This window comes from Hyperoodon ampullatus (genome assembly GCF_949752795.1).
Source record: "Hyperoodon ampullatus genome assembly, chromosome: 5".
Taxonomy (NCBI): Eukaryota; Metazoa; Chordata; class Mammalia; order Artiodactyla; family Ziphiidae; genus Hyperoodon; species Hyperoodon ampullatus.
Window position 1 is genome coordinate 5,495,773 of NC_136918.1, and position 25,403 is coordinate 5,521,175.

A 25,403-nucleotide genomic window follows, 5' to 3' on the forward strand; every position below is an offset into this window, starting at 1 on the left:
ATGCGCGGCGCGCCGGGCGACCAGGGCGCGCGCGGGCTGCGCGGTCGCTTTAAGGAAGCGCCGGGGCGGGGACGGGCCAGAGCGGCCGTCAGGCCGCGGGCCGGGAGCCGTCAGTCCGGCTGCCGCGGGGCCCGGCGGGCGCGGCGCTGCTTTCTCGCTGGCGCGGGCATGGAGGAGGCGGCCTGAGGCCGGAGCCGAGCCGGGCTGGAGCGCGCGGTGAGCGGTCGGGGCAGGCTGGGAAGGGAGGGCACCCGGCCGGGCGCTTTGTTCCGGGCGGGAGGTGTGGCCGCCCCGGGCCCGGCCGCGCTCGCCACAGGCGGACTGCGCTCAGAGGCTGGCGGAGAGTGGCCTTTGCCCCCACGGCAGGCTCCAGCGTGACGGTGTGCGATCGAGAAGTCGGAGACGATCGAGACCCCAGTGAGAAGGGCCTCCCCACCGCGCGGAAAGCCCCTTTCATGGTAACCGCCCTTGGGTTCCTTGTCTGCCCTGGCGAGAACGCATGGGGAGGTGGGCGGCGGGACTCGGGTGGATGGAGGCGGAGGGGGGGGAATCTTTCCCCTTTTAAAATGGCGTTAACGAGGGCAGGGATCGGCCGAGGGAGTTGTCAGATTCATCTGAAAGATAAAAAGCAGCTGCTGCATAAACCTTTGCTGCGCCGGGGGCTTGGGGCTCTGGTCACAACCAGGGCCCGGCTCATTCATTGACGGGACCTGCAGGGGCGCCCACCGAGTGTAGGGCACAGTGCCAGTTACCGCGCCGCGAGGAAGGCAGAGGTGCAAACTGAGCGACAGCCCGGCGTGGTCGGTACTGGGGTCAGGGAAGCGCGGGGGCTGTGGGAGCAGACAGCGTGGAAGGGCAGGGAAGGCCTCCTAGGGGAGGTGACGCCTGGCGGGAGCGTGGGCACTGGACACCAATTAGACTTTGTGGCTGGAACTGAGGTCTGTGCTGGCCAGGGCCAGAGCCGAGGCTGGAGAGGTGGAGAAGGGCCACTTCATCCCGGCCCTGATCCCCGAGCTCTGGGATTGCCTCTCCTCCTCCCACCAGCGCCTACTCCGAGCAACCCTCCTTGGGCTTGAATGGTTCTTGCCCCTCCAGAACTCACACTCTATCCTGGACCTGACCAGAGAGGGTGACTGACAAGGCTCAAAATTGTGGCCTCAAAAGAGCGACCTCCCCGGCAGCAGGAATGATAAGGGAATCTGACTTAAAAGCCCTGAAGCTCCACTGTAATAATAGCTGCCAGCAGGGCTGACACAGACCAGGCACTTGACGTGGATATGCTTGCTCATCACTTGACAAGACTCCTGCAGAAGGGTTTTATTATTCCCCCCATATGCAGATGGGGAACAGGGGCTAGAAAGAGTAACTTGCGCAAGATCATATCTAGGGTCCATGATGTAGACCCCGCAGCTCCTCAGGCCCCTCTTGTGAGGGTCTGGCTGACCTGGCCTGAAGCCTCCAGGTGCAGCTTGTGTTAGGCTTTGGCTCTATTGCCTTTCACTGGTTGGGTGAAGTGTGGCGTGGTGAGCTGCTGGTATTAATAACTGACACGTGTCAGGGGCTTTGCAGTGAACAAAGCACTTTCACCAAGACAGTTCTTAGAGTTTCTCCTACTTTTCTTCCCAGGAAAGAAACTTGAGCTGGCTAACATTTTTGTAAGTCTCCTAATTTCCTGTAAATCGCATGTCCCTGCTGACTGGGGCTGAAAATGTTCCATGAAAACATTCATGGTTTTGACCCCCCAGTCTGTTCTCACTCCCAGCAGCCAATTAGCTTTTCTGTCTGTGGTTTAAGGTGTAGTTTGTCCTTTCTCTGCTAGGTCAGGAAGGTTGGAGCTTTAATGCTCTGAGGTTTTCGAGGCGCAGAGTCTGCCAGCCTCTTTGGGGGTGCGGGTGGAGGTTGTGTAAGCCGGGTGCTCTAATAGAAACTGCCCCCCGCCTCAACATTTTCTTATGGGGGTGCAGTGTGGCCCTCTGCTGAACCCTGGTGGGGCAGTGACAGTCTTCCAGGGCTGCCAGCTCTGTTTGTATTTGCCACTACTTATGTTTTCACCTACCTAAGACATCTTTGTGACAGGTATAACATTTATTAGCTCTAACCACAGGTATTTCACACTTTCAGTTGATCTGAGCTGCTTATAGAGAGGCAAGTCCATTATCCCTGGGGTTGGTTCCTGAGCTTGAGTGATCACCTGGAACCAGGGAGGACTTCTGGGCTCTGATGGACTGAACTAGCTCCTGGGGTGCCTGGTCCTAACATCAGCCTGATTCACATGTTGACCAGCCTGCTGCATCAAGTGACTTCTCGGGGAAATGTGACCTCCCTTTTATATTTCACATCTGGTGTCATCATTGTCTACCCATGAAGTGCCCCCATATGGAGTGTGCCTCCCTGCAAGCGACTGAAAACATACCTGTTCATGAGCATCATGTAGTTTGCACAAACCATACACATGTGAACTAATTGGGAACACGTTCTTGTGCAAAGCTGGGAGTGCACAAGAGTGTGCACTCTTGCACTCAAGTGTCCAAAGGGTGTGCATTGAGTTCCAGAGGCTCTGTGCTTGCCTGGCCCGGGGAAGGTATCTGACTGGCTAGGAGGTAAAGCTACCTTTGTCTAGGGATGGGAGAAAGGAAGGAACTGGGTGAGCTCCCTGTGCCCTGGGCATCTGGCAGCTATGCATGGTCTAGAGGCTGAGCTTTGAGAGGAATTTTGTTGGTGGTCTCTGAGGCCTTGCCACCCCTCACAGTCTCGGGTGATGCCGCTGGGCCCTGTGGTACTGGATCAGTGCGGGTGCTTTTGGCTGCAAATAATGTAACCCAAGTAATAGTGGATTAAGGAGAGCTTAGATCTCCCAAAGACGTTCTCAGCTTTTGTGAAGTCTCTGGACACAGGGATGGGATATTAGTGCCACTTCCGGCAAGTTCTTGCATGGGACAGGCAGCCAAGAGGGCTGAGTGTTCAGAGCAATGATTTTTACCTTCTTGGGCCACTGCCTCTTTAACATGCCAGTGAGAAGCCCAAAGAAAAGTTCCTTGGATGTATGAAGTTGGGCATTCAGTTTGGGAGATTTGTGGATCTCTGAAAATGAGCCCTGGATCCCAGGGTAGATGCCCTGCTTCACTGTATTCACTGAGGACCTACCCAGGGGCTCTGCCCTCCCAGCCAGGCCAGCAGCCTGTCGCGGTAGAGCCGGTGTCAAGAGTGGAAGTAGGGCGGGACGGGTGTCAGTTCTCAGCTTGTGGGTGGAAATCCATGCAATCAGCGAGTGGGTCTGTCTTGTGGAACTCTGACTGAGAGGACAGCGCTGCCACCTCCTGCTTCAGACAGCAGAGGACGTTGTCGAGGCTGAGGTGACAGCCATACTGCACTCCTTGGTGTCTGCCATAAATCCCTTGGTGTCCATCTCCAGTCTTCTAGGTAGCATTCCTGCTGCACATAATGAGGCTGGTCCCGCCTGTTCTGAGACTCCCCCGGCCTTCCACTGAGCCCCACCACTGAGCCAAGGGCGGGTAGCCCATTGGCGTGATCCATGGCAGCTTTCTGCAGCCATCCCCCTTGTAGGGATCATGAAGTAGCAGTGTGTATTTAGCTTTTTAATGTCCGTATCATTGTCCTTTAGTATTTTTAAAATTAATTAATTATATTTATTTATTTTCGGCTGCGTTGGGTCTTCATTGCTGCGCGCGGGCTTTCTCTAGTTGCGGCTAGCGGGGGCTACTGTTCGTTGCGGTGCGCGGGCTTCTCACTGCGGTGGCTTCTCTTGTTGCGGAGCATGGGCTCTAGGCGTGTGGGCTTCAGTACTTGTGGCTCATGGGCTCTAGAGCCCAGGCTCAGTAGTTGTGGCACACGGGCTTAGTTGCTCCGTGGCATGTGGTATCTTCCCGGACCAGGGCTCGAACCCGTGTCCCTTGCATTGGCAGGTGGATTCTTAACCACTGCGCCACCAGGGAAGCCCTCCTTTAGTATTTTTGATAGCTTTACTCGGTGGAGCCTTTTGATGGACAGATGGTCAAATGACAGTATGGGTCATCATTGGTTATGAAATGACATTCTGGGTCTCAGAGAGGCATATTTTCATCTACAGAGCCTGGCATCTGGCCACCTAAATGGATAAAACATCGTGATTTGGATCTGGGTTGTGTTGCTAATGAGATTTTGGACAGTACCAGGAAGGGATTTGGCTGTGCAGTGTGTGGCGGTAGACGGAGGGAGGGGGTATGGAGAGTTCTGCGCTGTGATTCAGGTCCTCTGTGACCGTTGATAGGGCCTTGGGAGCGTCTTGCGCTGCAGGGGCCCAGGCTCCGTCTGTGGCTTCTCTGCCCCGCCCTCAGGGTTGTCATGGGGATTAGATGAAACACACAGATGAGAACATGCTTGGGAGACCAGAAAGGGCCGTAAGAATTAAGAGCATTATCAGTATTCAAGCAGCCTTCAGATAACAGAATCATAGACCCAGAAGGGGCCCCTGGAGCATATTTCGTCTCAATTCAGACCCAGGAGAGCACATTTCTCATAGTGACGAGGTAGATGGTTTTAGTTGGGACACATTTTAATAGTTATATATATATATGTGTCTATATTCACACTTATTTATGTGTACTATAAAATACAGGTATGACATCAAACCCTTTTTTTTTTTTTTACTGGCTATTTTACTCAGATTAAGGCTAAGTAAGAATTTTAAGTTAAAAAGTATGGTGATTTTAAGGTAAAGATTAAACCAGTAATAGTTCAGTCGTAGACAAATACAGCCCAAATGGGAAAGTGACCCCTTGAGTGGAGGCTGGGAAACTTTCAACAGGGGGTCCCTCCGGTGCAGCCTGTGAGGGGCGGGTCTTAGCTGGACACTTTCAGAGGCAGGGAGCTTGACGCCCCTTAAATCAGTTTACCCCATTTGGGGATTCACTTATCCCGGCAAAGTCCTTTTCTTTCTCCCTTTAACCTGTCCCGCTGGATCTGTGCCACGGTGAACCTTGACAATCGTGCTTTTCTCCAGCACAAGCAGCCTGCTTTCTCCAACTGCTCCTCAGATGGCATGGCTTAAAGGCGGCCTCTCTGGAGGTCCACCTTCTCTCCCCGCCCTCCTTCCCGTCTCTTCCTTCCCTTCCTGCAGTGAAGACTTGTGGCCTGGCCTGGGGTAGATGCTCCTCATTGGCCGTCTCTAAGCCTCACAACAGTTTTGCTGTTAGCCTTTGACAGACGTGGAAACGGGGGCTCAGGGTGGTTAAGGAGGCATCCCCACGGCCATGGCCTGTGAGGCGCAGAGCCTGGAAGGAGTCTCCCCAAGGTCTGTCTGGTCCTGGAGCACATGCTCCGTCTGTTACTCAGTGCTGCTCCCAGGACTGATGACTTTGGTCATTTGATGACACGCCCCTTCTCTCCTGGTGCTCATGGGACATGGCCCACAGGGTTCTGGCCATACATAATCAGTGCTGCAGTGGAGCGAAGGCCTCGTGAGGAGAGGGCACAGAGCAGTATACGCACAGCGACGCTGTGAAGCAGCAGAAGCCATGGAGGTGCAGGCGTGGCTGGTTGGCGAGAAAGGCAGAGGGAGCCTAGATGGAAGTGGTTTTCCCCGACTCATTAATCTCACTGTCAACCAGGAACCCCTCCATCATTTGTGCACTTGGTATATTTTTTAATTTTCAAAAATATAAAAAGATGGGGCCTCCCTGACGGCGCAGTGGTTGAGAGTCCGCCTGCCGATGCAGGGGACGCGGGTTCGTGTCCCGGTCCGGGAAGATCCCACATGCCGCGGAGCGGCTGGGCCTGTGAGCCATGGCCGCTGAGCCTGCGCATCCGGAGCCTGTGCTCTGCAATGGGAGAGGCCACAACAGTGAGAGGCCCACATACCACACACACACACACAAAAAAAAAATATATATATATATATATATATATATATATATATATAAAGATGAAGGATAATATATAACAAGCACCATGTACCCCTTACCCCAAATGAGCAGATGCGACCGTTTTGTCTGCACCTGATCCCTTTGGCAGGGCTTCAGCGCATCCCTGGTCAGGAGGCCTGGCTGGCTGGGCCTGCCCTCAGCCTGCGGCCGGCTTTTGGAGCCTCGCTCCCGAGTTTCCATGTCCTGGCTCTTTTACCTCCACGTCCCCAGCAAATTCACTGAAAATGCCACCTGGGTCTCCATCAAGGTTGTCGATAGATCCATTTGCGGCCTGAACTCACCCCAGGGAGGAATGAGTGTGCATCTTGGGATTTAACCTTTTTCAGAAAGTTCCTCTATCCGAATACATACTTGCCTTGAGCACTGTGGCTTCAGGCCAGGCTGTGGAGCATCATTTAGTCAGAGCTGCCCAAAGCGAACTGTAATTTAAATGGTAAATGTACATATTTGGAAAAGAGAGAAGAAAACCCCATGATTTTCTTTTTACCATTAGATGACACCGATTTGTTAAGCTGCTCATCGTCAACAATCTTGAGCCAAATACATTTCTGGTCTAAAGTGCAGGACTGCTTTACAGGAAGGAAGACCGGAGTGCCATGTAGTACCTTTGTCACCCCTAACATGGCCTTGCCAGCTCTCCCTTTCCTCGGCTCTCACAGAAAGATGGTGTCCCAGGTGTGTGGTCCCAGGTCCTCCCGTCTGCCAAGCTCTCCAGCGGCAGAGGGGGAAGCTCTCCTTGACGACAGGAGACAGGAGAAGGCTTCTCCCCCAACTGTTTGCAGCCTCCTGCTTCCCGTCCCGCCCCCGCCTGACTCCACTCCCGAGCTGGAGCCTGACATGGCCCATTTGCAGGTAGCTTGGGCTTGACTTAGGACAGTTAGCAAAGCACCACTTTTAAAGCTGCGCAGAAAAGATGAAAAACCTTCTGGAAAGGCCTTGCATACCCAGGCAGATTCCATTTTCAAGGAGTCAAGGAGTTCAAACTGGGGGCAGACATTTGAACAAGTTTCGTAATAGAACACGGAGACCTGAGGCGGTCCCCGAGTTTTCTTTACTAAGTGGTGAGAATGAGCTGAAATGTTTTCCGTTCCTGAGTTGCCAACAAAGGCTAACACTGCCTGCGTCCTTTCCCCTGACTCCATGGAGATGCTGCAAAAGCCAGCAAAGGCTGGGACCCCAAAGACCTCAGAAGGACCTGCTTTGTTGGGGTTTGTCTTACAGTAGAAACGGTCAGAGACTGTACCAAGGAAGGCAATTAAGCATATTCTAAAGTCAGCTCCTATTTGTTTATGCAAAAATACACATACATGTTATGTTGACGGCCTACTTTTTAAAGAAAAGTTTTGGTTTAAAAAGAATCTGCTCTACATACTATGTGTTAGGCCGCCCCTAGTATCCTAACTACCCAGATTAAAAGTAAAAATATTTGTAGGCATGTGGTGCTGTGTGGAGATTGCTGAAGATGTGCTGGAGTTGGGGAGGCCCACTCTCCCCTTAGGGCTGACCATTTTTGGGGGGGCCTGGGGACAGATTCTTGCTTCCCGAAGCATTATATATTCACTTCAAGAGCAAAATTCATTTTAACTCAGTTCCAGTTTTTTTTCTTCTTCTTCTTCTTTTTAGCCTCTAGAACTTTAACACACCTTGAAAATTCCCCCTTTTAGATGACTGCCAAATTCACCCCTTTATATTTTAATTCCACTGGGAATGGAGGTCCCAAGGCAGAGGCGGAGGCAAATGCATCTTTCTTGGCGAGCACCATTCTCTCACAAGGGCTCAGCAGCCCAAAAATAGCATCCATCACGTTCTTCTTTCAATGCCTGCTTTATTGTAACTGGAGATGATGGAAAAGGGTGGAGCCACGGTCCCAAAGCCTTGGGGGCATATCTTAAATAATAACTTGTAGGGGAGATATGTCTTCTCAGTGGTCCCTCCGCACCCACATTCCTCAGGTTGAGATTCCCCGGGCGACAGAGTCAAGAAGGCCTAGCAATCCCCATACGCTCCGCACACCCATTCTCTTCCCGCAAAGGAAGTCAGGCCCCGGTGCCCTGCTGGCGCTCCCTGGAGCTAAGGTCAGCTGGCATCAGAGCCTTCCGGGCCACCCCACTCAGTGACCCCCGGCCCTGCCTGCCCGCAGTGGCCCCAGTCCACTTATCTGGGGCTGGGTGGGTGTTTCCTGCATGTTTGAGATTTTAAGCAGGAAATCAAAATAAAGAAGCAAAGCCTTTGTTTTACTTCTGGGCTCAAACTGGGGATGGCTGGAGGGATGGAAAAGGGGAGTGGGAGCAGGTCACTTAGCACTTCCATCAAATAACCATTCTAATAAAGCACTCAGCAGGGGCTGTTTTCTCCTTAGGGCTGGTGTGCGTGGATAGGAAAGCTGGGTGGAGGCTGGGAGAGCCTCTGTGTGGAAGGGAGGAAAGAGAGGGCCCCAGGCAGGGTCTGGCACCACCAGCGATTGGCAGCCAGAGGGGCCTCAGGGAACCTCAGTCCTGCCTCCCTTCCTCAGAAGACCCACAGGAGAGTGGGAAGGGGCCCAGCTGCAGGCCAGAGGGCCCCCCTGCTGAGTCTCTGCCCCCCCACCTGTCCTCTATGTGACCTTGGGCAAGTCCGCATCTGCCGTGGGCCTCCTTAGCGGTGTCTGTAATAGGGACAGTGCTGCTGTGACACATGTCTCAGGCATCCCCCCCGCCTTTCTCCTCTAGCCCGGTCATGCGGGGCGGGGCCCTCATCCCACATACGTGGAAATGGAGAGGTGCTCGCCCCAGTAGATCTTCATTCTTCCCCAAGGATTTTCTCCCTGTGCCGGTTTTCTGAGTGTATCATTTATTTTTCTATGAAGATTACGCAGTCGTTGATGGAAACCGTCCCCATCTGCAGCGTTTCTGGGGATTGCAGGGTGGGGACCATGCCAGCAGGCCATCTGAGCTCCGGGGTCAGCTGCCACACTTTGCGTGGGTACCATAGGCGTGGCTTCCTCCTTCCCTAAGCCCTGCTGAGCCACGGCTGTTGTACGTAACAGGCTGTCACCAAGGGCCTCTGAGAAAGGGGGCTGCCCGTAGCTTAGAACGGGGCAGAAGTTAAAACTGAGCGTCAGACACCCTCCCCTGGCCTGCTCACGCCCTTGGAGACTTTCTCCCCAGCTCTCTGTCTCCTCGAGCCTAGTTGACTGCCATTTTCCAGGGACCAATTTTCCTGGACACTTTCCCCCAGAACTTCTGAAAACTCCCCATTTCCGTTACTTTTGACTATAGAGGAGTAAAGACATGGAGACAAGGCTGGGAGCCTACCCTTTTACTCCTGAAAAGAGCCAATAAAGAGCTTGTCTGAGCAAGAGGCATGCACCCCAGACCTACACCGTGACCTCCTGCAGGAACCACAGCAGGAGCTGTGGGGTTGTTACTGTCGAGGTTCCAAGCCAGGTCAGACTCTTAAGTCAGGCTTTCCCAATGACCAGAGCAAACTCAAGTGTTCGTCTTTTTTCCTTTGTGTTAGGACAGTGTTCAGAGTAGCTGTGAGGCTTAGAGCTGATGTAGATCAGGATATTTATTGAGCATCTTCTTGGTGTCAGGCATGCGCTGGGCTCCAGAGATACAGTGGAGAATAAAACGGAGGATGGGCCCTGCCCTCCTGGAGCCGACAGTCTGGTGGGGAAGACACATTACATCATAAACAATTAGGCAACTGAGTGCAGCATGCAAAGTGCCGTCAAGACAGACAGCTGGGTGTCTTGGGAACTAGAGCAGTGACCTCACCTAGTCTGAGGTGCTGGTCAGGGAAGTGTAGCACGTGGTCAGGACGTGATACACAGGCATTCTAACGATCGGCCCTGGCCACGGCACTCGGCCTGATTCCACCTCCAGCTGGTTGCTGCTACCCATTTACCAAGGATAGTTTTGCACGGAGAGGTTTATACGTCATTTGTCCGAGGTCACACAGCTAGTAAGTGGCACAGCCGGGACTCAAAACCGGGTCCGTTGGATTCATGTCCAGCTCCTGACATCCGCTCTGCCTCCAGCTTTGCCTGCTTGGGCTCGTCCCCCGCCGATGGGATGTAGCTCCACAGTTTCTCCTTTCTCTGCACCCCCGAAGCAAGCCAGCACGGACTGTGGGTGGGGATCATTCCTCAGATCATCAGGAATAGAATGTGCTTCCTTGATGAGCCCTGGGGTGGCCCAGAGGCAGGAGCAGTGATCCTTCATCCCGCTGGGTGGCTGAGGTCTCCCTGCAGAGGAGGCTGTGCTGGGCGCCTCGCGGGCTGAAGGTGGTGATTCAAAAGCAGCCGCTGGGTGCTTTGTGACCGCCTGGAGGGGTGGGATAGGGAGGGTGGGAGGGAGAGAGACGCAAGAGGGAAGAGATGTGGGAACAGATGTATATGTATGACTGATTCACTTTGTTATAAAGCAGAAACTAAAAAAATAATAAAAATTAAAAAATAAATAAATAAATAAAAAATAAAAAGCAGCCGCTTCCTTCCCCTCCTGCCCCTGTCCTGAGTGCTCTGGGGCAGCCTGGAAAGCAGCCTTGTGTGGCCCCAGGAACCCTTCTGTGCAATCTGGTGGAGGGGACGTTGGAGAGAGTTCCCACAACGTACTTATGAGGATGAGGAGGAGGAGGACAGTAATAATAACACTTTCTGTGCCGGGCACTGTTCTAAGCACTTGAGTGTATTGGCTCATTCTGTTCGCAGAGAGACGCTGTGAGGTGAGGACGTGGATAACAGATGAGGAAATGGAGGCGCACACCCGGGTTGAGTGGTTTGCCTGATGTCACATTCCCAGCAGAGGGGCAAATGCTTTGATTCATGACTTCTTATAAAAGTGCTGTATATAGAAGAAAGAGAGGTGGGCGGCCGGCCCCCTGGCCAATGGCGGCTTCTAGGCGGCTCCTGCCCCTTGGGAACGGAGTAGGTCTGCCCACTCTGCCCTTGGCCCCCTCTGCATCCACAGCTCGCTGTCTGGCCTGGCCAGGCTGGGTAGGAGGGCAGGAAAGATGCAGCCACTCTTTAGGGTTTGGGGAGAGAGATGTGAAGAGTGGCCTCCTGCCCTTCCGGAGTGTGGCAGGGTCCCTGAGAAGACATCCCTCCCCACCTCCAGCCTGGTTCAAGCCTCCACAGCCAGGCGGCTGGACCCTCCCACCCCGGTCCTGCTTCCCTGGACTTTCCCTTTGCTGAGGAAAACCCCACACCTCCCCGGCCGCTCATGGCCTTGCCCGCCTCGTGTTCAGGAAGCTTCCCTTTTGTTTTGCTCCAGCCCTTCTCTCTGCAGTCTGCTTACTCGTTTAGAACGGGGATTGGGTCGCCTCTCCTCACCTCAGGGAAGGGCCTAGATCCTGTTTCTTTCTCATTTTGGGTCGAACATAAAATGTTTCACATTTTTCATTTATGATGTTTAACCTTTGGAATACAAACAATGGAAACAAATCAAAGCAGCGGTCATTTTTGAATGTGCCTTTTTGCCCTCTTCCTCCGCGGGCTCTGCTGTGCTCCTGGGGTGGCTGTGTGCTCTCCCCCAGCTAAAGGCGGCTAGACCGGAAAGTTTCCAGGCTGAGTAAGCCCTGCAGCTGCTCCGCAGTGTCACTGCTACTTCCTTTAACCTCACACCTCTTTGCGGCCGAAGCTAGGCCAGGCCAAGGCAGCGCCAAGGGTCGTCTGCCTTGGAGTGGCCACACCACTCAATGCTGGCATGCTCGAGGTGGCAGGGTAGCAGCAGCTGCACCACCCCACCCCAGGGAGGTGATTTATTTGGCTTATATAATGTGTAAAACTTTTTAATTGGTAGCCAATATGTAAAAAATCAGTTTCACATAAAAATTCAGATTTCTGGCTACCCTTTAAAATTTTTGACTGGAAGCCCCGTTGCAGATATGCTTCTGTCATGGCGGTCAGGTGGTGGAAGGTACCAGTGGCCTCCTGTTTACCACAGGCCCCACTGCTCCCTATTGCCTGTGCCTGTCCCCTTCTCTCATTTATCGACCTGGCCTCTGCCTACACATGAGTTTGGGGTGTCCATTTGTCTCCTGAGTCCCTCTTTCTGCTACTGCAGGGTAAAGCAGTTGAGATAGTGGGTCAGGTAGGAGGCGGGGGGCTGGAGTTTAACCATTCAGCCCTGGCAAGAAGCATCCATCTCATAGACAGGGGGTTGCTGACACAAAGGGAGGCCTGCCCCCGGCACCCAGGCCTTCCATTTGCTGTCTGTCACCACCCCTGCCCTTTTCCTGGGCCACTTACCTGCTGGGCTGATGTGAAGCCATAGGTTCCATGAGGCAGCAGCTCTGGGCTGGGACAGCGCTGAGGGACAACCTGTGAAGCTGTGCTCTGGTTGCCTCCACTAGGGAGAGAGACAGTATGAGAACCTCTGCCTTGATTCCATCAGGGGGTTCTGGGGGTGGGGTGTGGCATCCCCAGCCCGAAGGCAGGGATGGTCAGGGAACTGGGCCCTGGGAGCTACAGGGGGCTCAGTGTTTGGGAGTGTGGGTGACAGGGAAGGACCCCCTTAGAGTCACCCACTCCTCCTCTGGGCTGGTGCCCTTGTGTGTCCAGTGGGACTGCTCACATGGTATCTCCCTTGTGAGGGCCACCACCCCACTTCTCTGTGTGGCCCACAGCACTTCAGCCTACCCGCCACCCAAGCAGAATCCCAGCCAACTCCCAGGGTCACCCCTGCATTTGGGGAATGCAGACAGCAGACACCGGAAGCATTTCTGTGCGGAAAGCTGTGCCCGGGCTCCAGGGTGACCCCGAGATAAGGAAAATGAAGCCCAGCCTGTAGCCCCCAGCCCCACCCCCTCAGGGGAAATGTGACAGTAAAACAACTCCCAGCTCCTAGATTTGAAGGGAGAAGAGGCAGTGTGGCCATGTGGCTGAGCTGGGAGCTCGTGGTCACTTGCAGGTGACGATGCGTGGCTTGGACAACCATGGAACCTCGGGGACCTCAGGGGCTGAACAGAGCCTTCTCCATGCGGTGGCTATGAGGAATCAGCGGAATAGTGTCTGCAAAGCACTCTGGCTGCCACCTGCCACCTGGCAGCACTTCGTAGACGCAGGCGAGGCGGCTCAGTGGACGGAGGCCTGGGGCGCAGGGCGGCCGTGCCTCCTAGAGGGAATGTTTTCACAGGCCGGGGAGAGTGAAGAGGGAGGGCGGGCAGACAGCATTCCCGGGCAGACGCCGCCCCTGTCCCCAAGGACGCTGTACTAGGAATCAGTGGGAGAGAGGCTCTGGGCGCCGGGGACGTGATGCCGGTCAGCTCAGGGAGGGCCCATGGGGAGAGCTTCAGGCTCCGGGGCGGTTTCCAGGAGGAGCACTGCGCCCGGGCTTGGTTGAGGGGTGGCCGCGCTGGAGTGGCGGGAGGGCGGCGCCCGTGAGGGGGGCCCAGGCAGGAGATGTGCCACGAGGCCTTGGCCTGGGATTTGAGGTAAAGGGATGTTGGAGCTGGGGGCGGAGGCCGAGGACAGAGGGGTGGGGCGGGCTGGCGGGGGTCCCGTGTGCGGGGTTCAGCCTGAGCAGCCCCGTGGTCGGGGGGAGGGCTCGCAGGAGCCCCTCCTCCAGGCATGGGCCGAGGGAGCAGCCGAATCAGGATGCGGAGCAGCCTGCCAGGCTTTGGGGAGTCTGAGGAGCCCCAGAGTGTCCAGAAGACGACCCTCTGCATTGGGGTGATGGCCAGGGTGACTTTCCCGATGGGCGCGCAGATGCCGGCCTGAAGCTGGGAAGCTCCTCCTCAGCTGCGGGTGAGACTGCCCGGCCCTAGGGAAATCGGAGTGGCCCCCAGGGCTGAGAATAAGAATCCAGAGATAAAGCCACTTCCTCCCCTCTGCCCCTCGAGGAAGCTGCGGGCCAGGCGGCAGCCCTGCCCCCACCCCTGGACTGAGTGCAGCCCCAGCCTCCCTGTGGTGGTGGGACATGGGGACACAGGGGGCCGGGCACTGGGGTGCGACCTCAGCCCGTGAGGACGTGGGCCTGTGAGGGCCAAGCGGCCAGGTGGCAGCACCCCCGTGGCCCAGGATGCCAGTGGAGCACGTTGTTCTGAAGGGTCGTGCGGACCCTGAGACACCGAAGCCCCCGTTAACCCCTCAGCTCGGAGACCCCCGCAGACCCACCCAGCCGCCTGGGCTAGCTGGGTGGGGAGTGGGGCAGAATTCTAGTTTTTAGTTGTCGGTCTGGATGCCAAACCCCAGCTTCACCCTTTTCCAAGCTGCGCCCTCGGGCACGTGCCTTAACGCCTCGGACTGTGCTCCCCGCTGGTAAATGGGGCGGCCAGATGCCACCCCACACAGCTCTGCCTTTGGGCCTTTGTGGCCATGCCGGCTCCGCCTGCGTGACCTTCCCGCTGCCACCCGGCCCTGCAGCCCTTTGCCGTCTGCTTCTCCTCTCCCCTGAGCTTCTGGAGCCCTCGGTTTCTCCTGTGCACGTTATGCAGCGTCTGCTGGGCTTTTCTGGCTGGTGAACTTCACTGCGGTCATCAGAAAGAGCTGTGGGCCTGCTGGACCGCGCGGCCTTCCAGCGAGCCTGCATGGCGCGCCTGTGGGGAGGGGAGGGGAGGGTCCGGGGGCCTCGGGGTCATGCGGGGCCCCTGTGCTCCCCACTGCCTCGCCCTGCAGCCCCTGGACTTGTTCCTTCATCATTCTGTGCTGATGAGCAGCCACTGCGTGCCAGGCACTGTGCTTAGTGCTCTGGATACAAAGACAAACACCCCCAGTTGTCAGGCAGCCGGCAGGGGCTCCTCCCACTCCCCTTCCCACCGCACCGCACCCGTCACACATTCTGCGCTCCAGTCACAGGCGCTGCTTGCAGAACTTGGCACCTTCTTGGTTTTTCACACCTCTGTGCTTTACAGCTTTGCAACTTCTGGTCCTCACCTAGGATATGCTTGTCCCTATCACTTACCTTAGCTGATACCTACTCGGCCTTCAAGACCCCATTTTGTCATTGCCTCAACCGGGAAGCTTTCTGCAGTGCCCCCAGGCTGGGTGAGATGCCCCCCGCTGCCCCTGTGCTCCCACTTAGCCTTGTATACTGTAGTCCTCTGTCTGTCTGCCCCCACACACACACCCCATGAACCCCAAAGCCGGGCGCTGGGGCTCATTCATCTCCATCTCCCCAGCTCCGAGGGCCAGGCACATTGGAGGTGCTCTGGGAGTACTGACTGGACGGGCAAGTCTTCCGGATCTGACCCTCTGTGTGCGCTGGGGGAAGGGTGGCCAGCACCGGCGGCCTGTCCACTTTACTCCTCCTGGATCATTCTCCTCTGGGCTCAGGAAAAATGGGCCCTTTCTCATGTCATGTGTCCTTAACAGGTTTTTCTCTCCAAGGATAAATCCACCAAAACGGGAGGAACCCAGAGAGGGGCTAGGTTTTAGGATGGAGAGCACTTCCGGGTTTAAAGACCAGAGGGAGAAACCGTTTCATGCTGACTTCCCAGCAATTTGGTATCTGCTGCTCAGTCTATTCAGTGAACAAGCAACTCCTGAATATTTGGGGAAATGTCTTTGAGGAGCTTAAATCTCCTTCATCATTGGGTCAGCAGCATGCGGGGGCTTGTTGTCCTCCAGCATGGCTGCGGGAGGCTGCCCCCCAAGGCGGAATGGGGGAGCTGAGACAGCCGGCAGATGGGCGTGAGAGCGCCCCGAGGACGGAGTGGCGAGGCGCTGAGTTCTGTTGAGCTGTCATCTGTGGCACCAGCCAGTTTGCAGGGCATGAGCTCAGGAAGGACTCTGGAGAGGCAGGAGGGCTTCCTGCAGGAGGAGGGACGTGGGATGGACTTCGAAGGATGCTGGTGATGGTAACTCCCTGATGTTTAGTGAACGCTCTCTCTGGGCCAGACACTGGGCCAAGCAAATAAATGTAGCCTATCATGACCACCACAAGTCACATGCTGCCACTGTCCCCACTTTTACAGGAGAGAAAACCGAGGGACAGAATGTCAGTAACTTGCCTAAGGTTGCAGCTGTGCGAGTTCCTAGCTCAGGCTCCTTGGCGAGGGGTTCCAGGTGAGGCGCCAGCCCCAAGCTGGGCGGGGAGCAGCCGGTGCGTAGGACCACAAGGAGACAGGCTGGGGCAGGGACCAGCACAGTGGAGAGGGCCCCAGACAGGGGTGCTGAAATAGGAGGTCTCAGAACCCCTCCCCGGCGTTCCCACGATGCTGGCCAGCTGCCTGATCCCTCAGCTTTCTCCCTGGTCCTCGGGGCAGGAGCACCTGGCAGTACCAGACCTGTGCCCTATTTGGCAGACTTTGTCCCAGTTGGGATGGGGGGGGGGCGTGTCTGTTCCCAGTGACTAGTATTTACCCTGGGTGCCCCTTGGGCCCTGACCTCTCAGCTGCTTCTCCCGCAGGGGCAGCGGTCCGGCCTTGGAGGCCTCCCTGACTCTGACACCACCTCCCCGGCTCACTGCTGGCCTCTTCCCAGCACTTCTGGACCTGCTGCCTCTGGCCTGGCCCAACTCTGCACCCACCCACCACGCTGCCCGCCACGAGAGGTTGCCTAGCACGACGCACTGGCCACGGGCTCTGGAGCCACACTGTTGTGGTTTTAGATCCTGGCACTGCTGCTTTCTAGCTGGCTGACCTTAGAAAAGTTATTTTACTTCTTTGTGTCTCAAAATTTCTTCAAGTGTAAAATGGGGACAAAGTTATACCTCATAGGGTTGTTACGACAATTAAATGAGTTAATTTGGTAAAATCTTCCAACAGCATCAGACACATCGCCTACGTTAATTAAGTGCTCCTATTATTTTTAACATGATCACCCTTGTAATTATTATAGCAGGTCATCTCTGGGACTCATAGTGCTGGGTTGTAGATGGCTAAGCTCCAGGCTCTGTCAGGAGGTACTCACACACTAGCAAGTAAGACCCTGGTGTTAACAGTTGTGATATAAGAAAGCACGTGGTACTTGGGGTTCGTGAGTAAGGTCAAGGGCCTGGCTTACTTCAAGCACTGGCCTTTGTCTGGATCTCAGGACTCCTGTCTGATATTTCTGCCCTGCTGTCAGCAGTCCAGGTGTGATCCTGGCAGAGGAACTTGGATTTAATGGGGTAGAAAAGCAGGGGGCTGATGTATTACCCGGAAGACTTGGGTAACAGAGTTCTCCAGAGATAGCCAGGCAGGTCCCCAAGAAGGTCCTAAGCCCCTGCCATGGAACAGGATGGCCAGTAGGTGGGATGTTTTGGAGGGAACCTAAAGAGTAGCGGGTTCGATCTGGGACGGCAAACAAGTTTCCTCTCCGGACCAGTCACCTGGTTCTGGCTGCCAAGGGTGCTGCGTTGAAACGGGTTGTAAGACTGAGCAGGAAAGAGGACCACGATGGACTGTGGTGTCTGCCATGGCTCTGGGAAAGGGAGGGAGGCACCCATGCCACATACCATCCAGACCTGATGATGTTTAAGGGCCTGTACAGCATAAACTAACACACGGTTGGATTGGTGGTTAAATCTTAATAATCAAGTGAGCTGAATGCACTGGCTTCCCGGAGGGCTTGAGTGATGCAGTGACAGTGCTGGGCTGGGATTAGCAAAGGTGGGAGACAAAGGGCAGAGCAGAGTCTTAGGGAGGGGAGAGTGGAGCCTTAGGAATGCCAAGTGGCCTAGACCCCTGGCGGGGCTGCACGCCATTTTTGCACAGCCTGCAAATCAGCAGCCCTGGGGAAGCTGCCCATTTCTGGGAATTGTGCAGAAGGGACGGGCAGCTCCTGGAATGCAGAGCCATTTCCTCCACATGGGTTGGGTCACCCCCCAGTGTATCCTCATCCCCCTGCACTGGGCACACCCAGACGTCACAGAGATGAGATTAGCTTCCCAGGGCTGATTCAGCTCAATGTGAATGAAAGTCCACTCACTCTCCCAAGAGCTGCATTAATACTGAATGTGTCCCCCTCTTCCAGCTTTATTTACCAGACAACTTGTAGTTTGACAGATGGGGTTAGGGGAGGTCTTTAAAATAATTAGTATGGAAATAGAGAAACAAAAAGCAGTGAGAACTAAACCTTCATTTAAGTTGGTAGCATCTTTGGGAGAGGCTCTGGGATGACCACTGCCACAGCGCCTACAGTCAGAGAAGATGAAGAGTGCCCTATGGGTTACGAGTCACAAAGAGAGTCAAGGAAAAGTCCTGTGATGTTGCAAAACTAATGACCAAAAGAATTCTAGGCAGTGCAACACGACGATTCCAAGCCTGACCTTCGGTGTCTGATCCATGCACTGCTGATGCCCACTAGATAGTGGGGGTTGTTACTGCTATGTAGCCTCTCCTGGGCACCTTTTCTTCTGGCTAGGACTATGACACCACTTCGGAAGTGGTGCTGGGGGGATGGGGAGCATGGAGAGGCCAGGAAGCCCGTGAGCCCCTTGACAGTGTCTGCAGCCAAAGCCATTTCTTCTACCATGTGCCCACTTAGAAAAATGGGCAGTGTTCTGGGCTGTTCTTTTGGGAAACAAGCTCTGTAGAAGCCCGAGAAACTGGGAACTTGGGGAGAAGGCGGCAGATTTGGTAAGAGATAATAAACACTGGGCACTGCTGTTTTGGGGGGCTGCTGGGGCCCACTGCTGTCCTAGGATTTGTTACTGTGTTGGGTCCTCCAAAAGCCCTATGCGTTCAGGTGCTCTCAGGGCCATGGATGGGGCAAGCAGGGGTCCAGATCACTAGGCTCTAGCACACTGGAGCGGGCCCAGGGGCCCAGCTGCTTTGCACATCAGTGCAAATATGCCCTCACTGGGGGGCCCTCCAGTTTCCCCCCCACCACTGGGACTGTAATTACACATTCTTGAGGGTCCTGTTCTGTTTTATAGATGGGGAAACTGAGGCTCCCTGAAGTTAAGAAACTCGCTCCACGTCACATAGGGAGTCCGTGTCAGAGACACAAGTGGAACTCAAGCTGCCTGGCTGAAGAGTCCAAGGCTATGACTGACACTCCACCCCAAGCTGCCCCCCTGAGAACAGAGGGGGCTTTGCACAAGGCTTCCCAGGAGGTCTCAGGAAGCCCCTCCAAGCACACTTTGAAAATTGCTGGGTGAAAAGGTTATTCTGGGGTCATGGGTCCACCCAGGCCCCCCTTCCTCTCTTCCTAGGGACACGAGCCCACCCCTGTCCGAAGGGAGGGTGTCACGCCCTGCTTCTTGGGCCAGTATGGAGTAGTCAGTCAGCGAAGACACCCTGAGGTTCCCACGTGTTGGGCCCTGCCTAGCCCTGTGAGAGGTCAAGAGAATGAGGAGACGTGGCTGTTGTCCTCTTGGAGCTCCCCAGTTGCTGGGAAGACGAAATCTGCCATTCAGGAAACCACTTCAAACCAAGCAGGCTGGTGCTAATCGTGGGGAGAGAAAGGGAGCAAAAGACAGCCACCAAAAAAGCTTATTTCTCAGCTGAAAGATGCCTAAAGCTTTCGTATACATGTCATTAAAATCGTCGAGGCAGTGATACTGCCTTTTTTTTTTTTTTACATCTTTATTGGAGTATAATTGCTTTACAATGGTGTGTCAGCTTCTGCTTTATAACCAAGTGAATCAGTTATACATATACATCTGTTCCCATATCTCTTCCCTCTTGCATCTCCCTCCCTCCCACCTTCCCTATCCCACCCCTCCAGGCGGTCACAAAGCACCGAGCTGATCTCCCTGTGCTATGCGGCTGCTTCCCACTATCTATCTACCTTAAGTTTGGTAGTGTATATATGTCCATGCCTCTCTCTCGCTTTGTCACAGCTTACCCTTCCCCCTCCCCATATCCTCAAGTCCATTCTCTAGTAGGTCTGTGTCTTTATTCCTGTCTTACCCCTAGGTTCTTCATGACATATTTTTTTCTTAAATTCCATATATATGTGTTAGCATACGGTATTTGTGTTTCTCTTTCTGACTTACTTCACTCTGTATGACAGACTCTCGGTCCATCCACCTCATTACAAATAGCTCAATTTCATTTCTTTTTATGGCTGAATAATATTCCATTGTATATATGTGCCACATCTTCTTTATCCATTCATCCGATGATGGACACTTAGGTTGTTTCCATCTCCGGGCTACTGTAAATAGAGCTGCAATGAACATTTTGGTACATGACTCTTTTTGAATTATGGTTTTTTCAGGGTATATGCCCAGTAATGGGATTGCTGGGTCATATTGTAGTTCTACTTGTAGTTTTTTAAGGAACCTCCATACCGTTCTCCATAGTGGCTGTATCAATTTACATTACCACCAACAGTGCAAGAGGGTTCCCTTTCTCCACACCCTCTCCAGCATTTATTGTTTCTAGATTTTTTGATGATGGCCGTTCTGACTGATGTGCGATGATATCTCATTGTAGTTTTGATTTGCATTTCTCTAATGATTAGTGATGTTGAGCATTCTTTCATGTGTTTGTTGGCAGTCTGTATATCTTCTTTGGAGAAATGTCTATTTAGGTCTTCTGCCCATTTTTGTATACTGCCTTTTAGAAAGAAGTTTCCAGTATGAGCCGGGGTTTGGGTTACTCTGGCACTGGGAAGGGCTCTGGGAGCGGTGGTTGCCATGGGAACCTTAGCCGCCTCCTCCGCCTCCTCCGCCCAGGGGCTGCGGTTCCAAAAGTTGGTTTCTGAGTTGAGCGGGCTGTCTGGAACCTCAGAGCCATTTCCCATGGAAACAGTGTTCTAACTGATGGGTGACGTTGCCACACGAGCCTGTTTAATCTGACTGCAAGGGAGCTGAGGTGGCAGCGGGGCTTCTGATGGGGGCGGGGGAGGAGGCTGGGAACGGCGGAGCCTCAGAGTGGAGGGAGGGAGGGAGACTGCGGGTCCGCCTCTTCTGGGAACAAAGTAAACAAGGCGAGAGAACAAACATTTGAGCACCTTCTTTAAGCTGGGCTCGTCTCGTACATTTTAATTTCCCGCTTAGAGCAATCCTGCAAAGGATGATTCTCTAACCAACTCCATCTTTCAAGTAAAAAAACTGAGGCTGTGTGAAAGGTTAACTCGCCCAAGGTCGCTCAGCTGGTGGGTGGGAGAGTGTCAGGCATGGAAAATTGGTGGCGAGACTTGAAAGGGGGCCCCGGGCCCACCTTATTCCACTCTCCCACCTCGAAGGGGCCATCTATGACCCCCAAATGGTGAAGAACCAGCGTTCTAGAATGATCTCCAAGGTTCCGTCTAGTTGAATAGACTGGAGAGGAGAGGGAGGTCGTAAATGGAAACAGTTTCCTCCTTAAGCACCGACCAACTTTTTGTCCTGTGGTGACTTTCGTCATAGCCTCTGGTGACTTTAAAAATTCTTTCTCCACACCAGGTGAGATCAGCCGATTTTGTAGGAGTGTGGTGCACGCCCCTTGGCATTTTGACTGCCCTCCCTGTTTACAAAGACATCATTTTAGTCAGGGATTATTTCGGGGGAGGTTGAAGACTGGAAAAACATGTGCATCAAGAGAAGATCTGCCCGAGAGCCCTTACAGATTGAGGGGTTTTCTGGACTCATGGTCCCGCCTTTGTAAACCTGGGCTCACACTTGCTTCCAGGAAGGGTCTTATCTGTGTGATCTGTCTGACTTGGGAGAAGGAGGGAGACAGTCCCAAGGCCTGGCCGGGAGAGCTGCGCCCGAGCCCTCTGCGTGGGGAGGGGAGGCCAGTGCTGTGGCTGGTGGGTTGTCTGACGGTTGTTCAGAAAGACCATTGTTGGGCCCCCAGTCCCTCTAGCTGACGTCTGTCCTTGCTGATGTGGTGCCGGGCCTTAGTGATCCAGGGAGGGACAAGATGCATCCCTGCCCTGTTGTGCACAGTAAGTATAGAAGACGTCCAGTGTGGTGGTGGCCTTTGCACCAGGAACTGCGGGGCACGGGGTCGAAGGGGGTGCCTCCCGGGAGGCGATTCCTGGGCCTGACCTGTGAAGAGGTGTGCGCTCTCCCCAGGGCCCCAGTAGGAGGTGGGGCGGGCAGAGGGCTCCAGGGGACCACAGGGCACACTGGGGAACACAGAGTGGCTTGGGAGAGAGTAGTGTGGGAGGCTGCAGCATGGGTCCCACTGGAGAGGTCAGCGATGGCAGCCAGTGACTGCCTTGAATGTCCAGTGAAGGGACGAGGACTTGACCCATCAGCCGTGGGAAGCACTAAAGGGTTTCTCCCCGCGAGGGACCCAGTCCAAGGTTTGTGTTAACCGTGCATTCTAACCCTGTTTCATTGAGTCTGAGGTGGGAGGGAACCCCAAATTGGCCCCCCGTGGTCTCTCAGGGCCCAACTCCTGAGTGCAGGGCACTGTGAAAGGAAATCGGCCCTCATCTGACCACTTCCTGCCAGCTGCCTTGCTTGGCAAGCAGAGGGCGATTTTTTTCAAGTCCCCAGGTGATTCTGCTGTGGGTGGTCTGAGCACCGCCTCAAAGGTTGGTCCTCTATCATATTTACTAGTGTATTTCTCATCTTCTTTTATTTTGAGAAGAAAATCAAGGGAAACGATTTTCCTTCCCGATACCTTCCCAGCCACTTAGTATTTTTTTATTCACATTGCTGCCAGCGAGAAGGGAAGAGAGCGTTGATTTTTATTTAATTTTTTTATTGAGGTATAGTTGATTTACAATATTATATTAGCTTCATGTGTACAACATAGTGATTCAAATTTTTATCGATTATACTCCATTTAAAATTATTATAAAATATTGGCTATATTCCCTGTGCTATACATCATATCCTTGGAGCTTATTTATTTTATTTATTTATTTTTAAATTAATTAATTAACTTATTTTTTATTTTTGGCTGTTTTGGGTCTTCGTTTCTGTGTGAGGGCTTTCTCTAGTTGTGGCGAGCGGGGACCACTCTTCATCGCGGTGCGCGGGCCTCTCACTGTCGTGGCCTCTCTTGTTGTGGAGCACAAGCTCCAGACGTGGAGGCTCAGTAGTTGTGGCTCACGGGCCTAGTTGCTCCACGGCATGTGGGATCTTCCCAGACCAGGGCTCGAACCTGTGTCACCTGCATTAGCAGGCAGATTCTCAACCACTGCGCCACCAGGGAAGCCCCTTATTTATTTTATACATAGTAGTTTATATGTTCTTGGAAGGGAACTTTAAAAACAGCCTCTTTCATAGGCAGACACGTTCACACTGACTTAGTGTCACCATCCTCCCCAGGCTAGGACAGCGGTTCATTTTTGTCTCCCTCACCTTCCCTCTGGCCCCTTTGGACCACCAGCTCTGTCATGTGGGAGAGCTCAGTGTGTTGAAGGCTCAGCTTAACTCCACTGTCATCCCCACCTAGGGGGGAAGGAGGAACCAGATGCTGGGGCTCAGCTGACACCTGGTCCTTCTAGCCCGCACCAAAGGAGTTTTAAGTCCCCACTCGAAGGAGAGGGAATCACACATTTTCAGGTGGCCTGAACATTTTATTTGGTGGAAATATTTTAATACTGTTCAGCTTTTCTGATACACAAATAGAACACATGCTTGTTGTAGAAAATTGAAAATCTGAGAAAGTGTCCCAAAGTCTCCTGTAGAGACAGCTATGTGCCAATTCTCTCTATGCCTAGAACCACCCTAGACATGTAGATTCATAGATGGTAGTTTCATGGAAGTATAATCATATGTACTTGCTGTTTTGCAGCCTGGCTTTTTTTTTTTTTTTCATGTATATTATAAACCTTTTCTAGGCTAGGGAATATCGTCCTTCTGAATAGCCATATAGTATTGCATTGTATGGATAAACTTTACTTTAACTTGCCCCCCAGTATTTAAGTTATTTCCATTTTTTACCTCTGTTCTTAACATCTTTGTATGCTTATCTGATTACCTCCTTAGACTACATTCTCACATGTGGTATAGCTTTGAGAGAGGATATGTCCGTTTTAAATTTTGATGTATTTATGCAAGTGTATTCCCAGTCCAGTTTGGACAGATTTACATTCTCACCCACAATGTATGAAAGTGCCTACTTCTCCGCCACTGCAGGGAAACCCTAAATGTCAACATCAAGCTTCAATAACTGCAAAAGATTATGCAGTGACTCTCGCCTATAGCCCCATGAAAATCAGCGTGGCCACATAACCTACATTTGTGTCTAACGTCCTTTCTGTTGAAATCTAGAATGGAGGACTCTTTTAGAGCTAAGAACAACTGTGAAAACCCAGCCCTTTAATCTGTTAGGTAAGGAAACTATGGCTCAGTCAGTGGCCTTCCCGAGCAGCAGTGATTGCACACAGGACACACAGTTCGTTGTCCCCTGGCATGCTGCCCGCCCCCCTACCCTTCTATGAGCCCTGAAGCTACCCAGGAATGGCCCTACCGGAGGTGGTTTGTGCTTTTCCCTAGTTAGCAGCTTAGGTCCCTGGCAACACCCTCAAATTGTTCTTTAGGCGACTCTCCTCCCTCATCCCCCACCAGTGTTTAGCCTTCGGTGCTGCAACCTCCTCCTTCTGGAAACTCTGGGCTTCCATCACTGTGACAGATCCTGGTTTCCCTCCTATTTCTCTGAGTACTCCTTCCATGCTCCCTGCCCGCCTCTCCTCCTTGGTACTTTGTGATGCAGTTTCCAAAGGTCACCCTTCATTTCTCTGCCATCACCTCTACACAGTCAGTCCTTATCTGTTCAGGCTCAATTGCTCTTTGGGATCCTGGTCCCATATTTCCAGCCCCTCCTAGTCAGCTTAGCTCAATGTTTCTCAACCTTGGCACTATGGACACTTTAGGATGGTTAATTATGTGTTCTGGGGGTGTTTTCCTGGGCATTATAGGATCTTTAGCAGCATCCATGGCCTCGGCTGACTAGATGCTGGTAGCACCCACTTGGTTTTGGCAACCAAAAATATTTCCAGACATTGCAAATATCCCTGGGGGACAAAATTGCCCCTGGTTGAGAACCACTGCCTTAACTGGACTCAACGTCATCAAAATAAAACTTATCCCTGATCCTCCTCTTCTTCCTCCCCAACTAAAAGAGGGGTTGACCAGATGCCACGAGACTCTAACACGACTTTCTGCGTGATAGAGGGCAAGGAGATCAGAGAACAGAGCCAGGATCACAGAATTCTGAGAGTTGGAAGGGGCTCAGAGACGCTGAGCTCAGCTGTGCTAAGCTGTTGTGACCCTCTTTTCCTTTAAGCTCAGACAGCCTCCCATTCTTCTCAGCACCACAGTCCAATGACCAGAGTTGATGTGAAAGGCGAACCTCCTTGCCCTCCCTGCTCAGACTAACGCCCACGTGTTTAACTGTACAGGACTAGGGCAGAATTTGATGGTGGAAAAACTTCGTTGACATGGCCTTTGGCTGGTTAAAGGCCGTGTGGCATTATATCCCCAAGACCGGGCCTGGCACATAGTTGACCTTCAGTAAATGGTTGAATAAATCATTTTAACAGTTACTGTCTCTGGGTGAGGGACCTGGGGTAGCACTTTTCTCTTGCATGTCTTCATTTTCAAAACTTTCTACAACTGGGAGTATTTGTTACTCTGTAAGAAAGGAGGAAACCCCGTGAATATGTTCCCCTGAGTCAGAGAAGCAGCCCCCTGTCTCATTCCACATATCATGCCTCCCCAGGTCTGACCTACCAGCAAC

At 53.3% G+C, this 25,403-nt stretch overlaps 1 protein-coding gene across 1 annotated transcript; it reads left to right on the forward strand.

Annotated features, from left to right (window-relative positions):
* Positions 1-16,583, forward strand: LOC307053180 (uncharacterized protein; the record flags this gene model as incomplete). The annotated part of the gene is made up of 4 exons (XM_079704482.1): positions 1-7; positions 55-458; positions 15,819-15,909; positions 16,253-16,583. 4 exons carry the CDS (start codon positions 1-3, stop codon positions 16,282-16,284), a joined length of 534 nt encoding a protein of 177 aa, XP_079560608.1. The 3' UTR covers positions 16,285-16,583.
* Between the last annotated feature and the right edge of the window lie 8,820 nt (positions 16,584-25,403).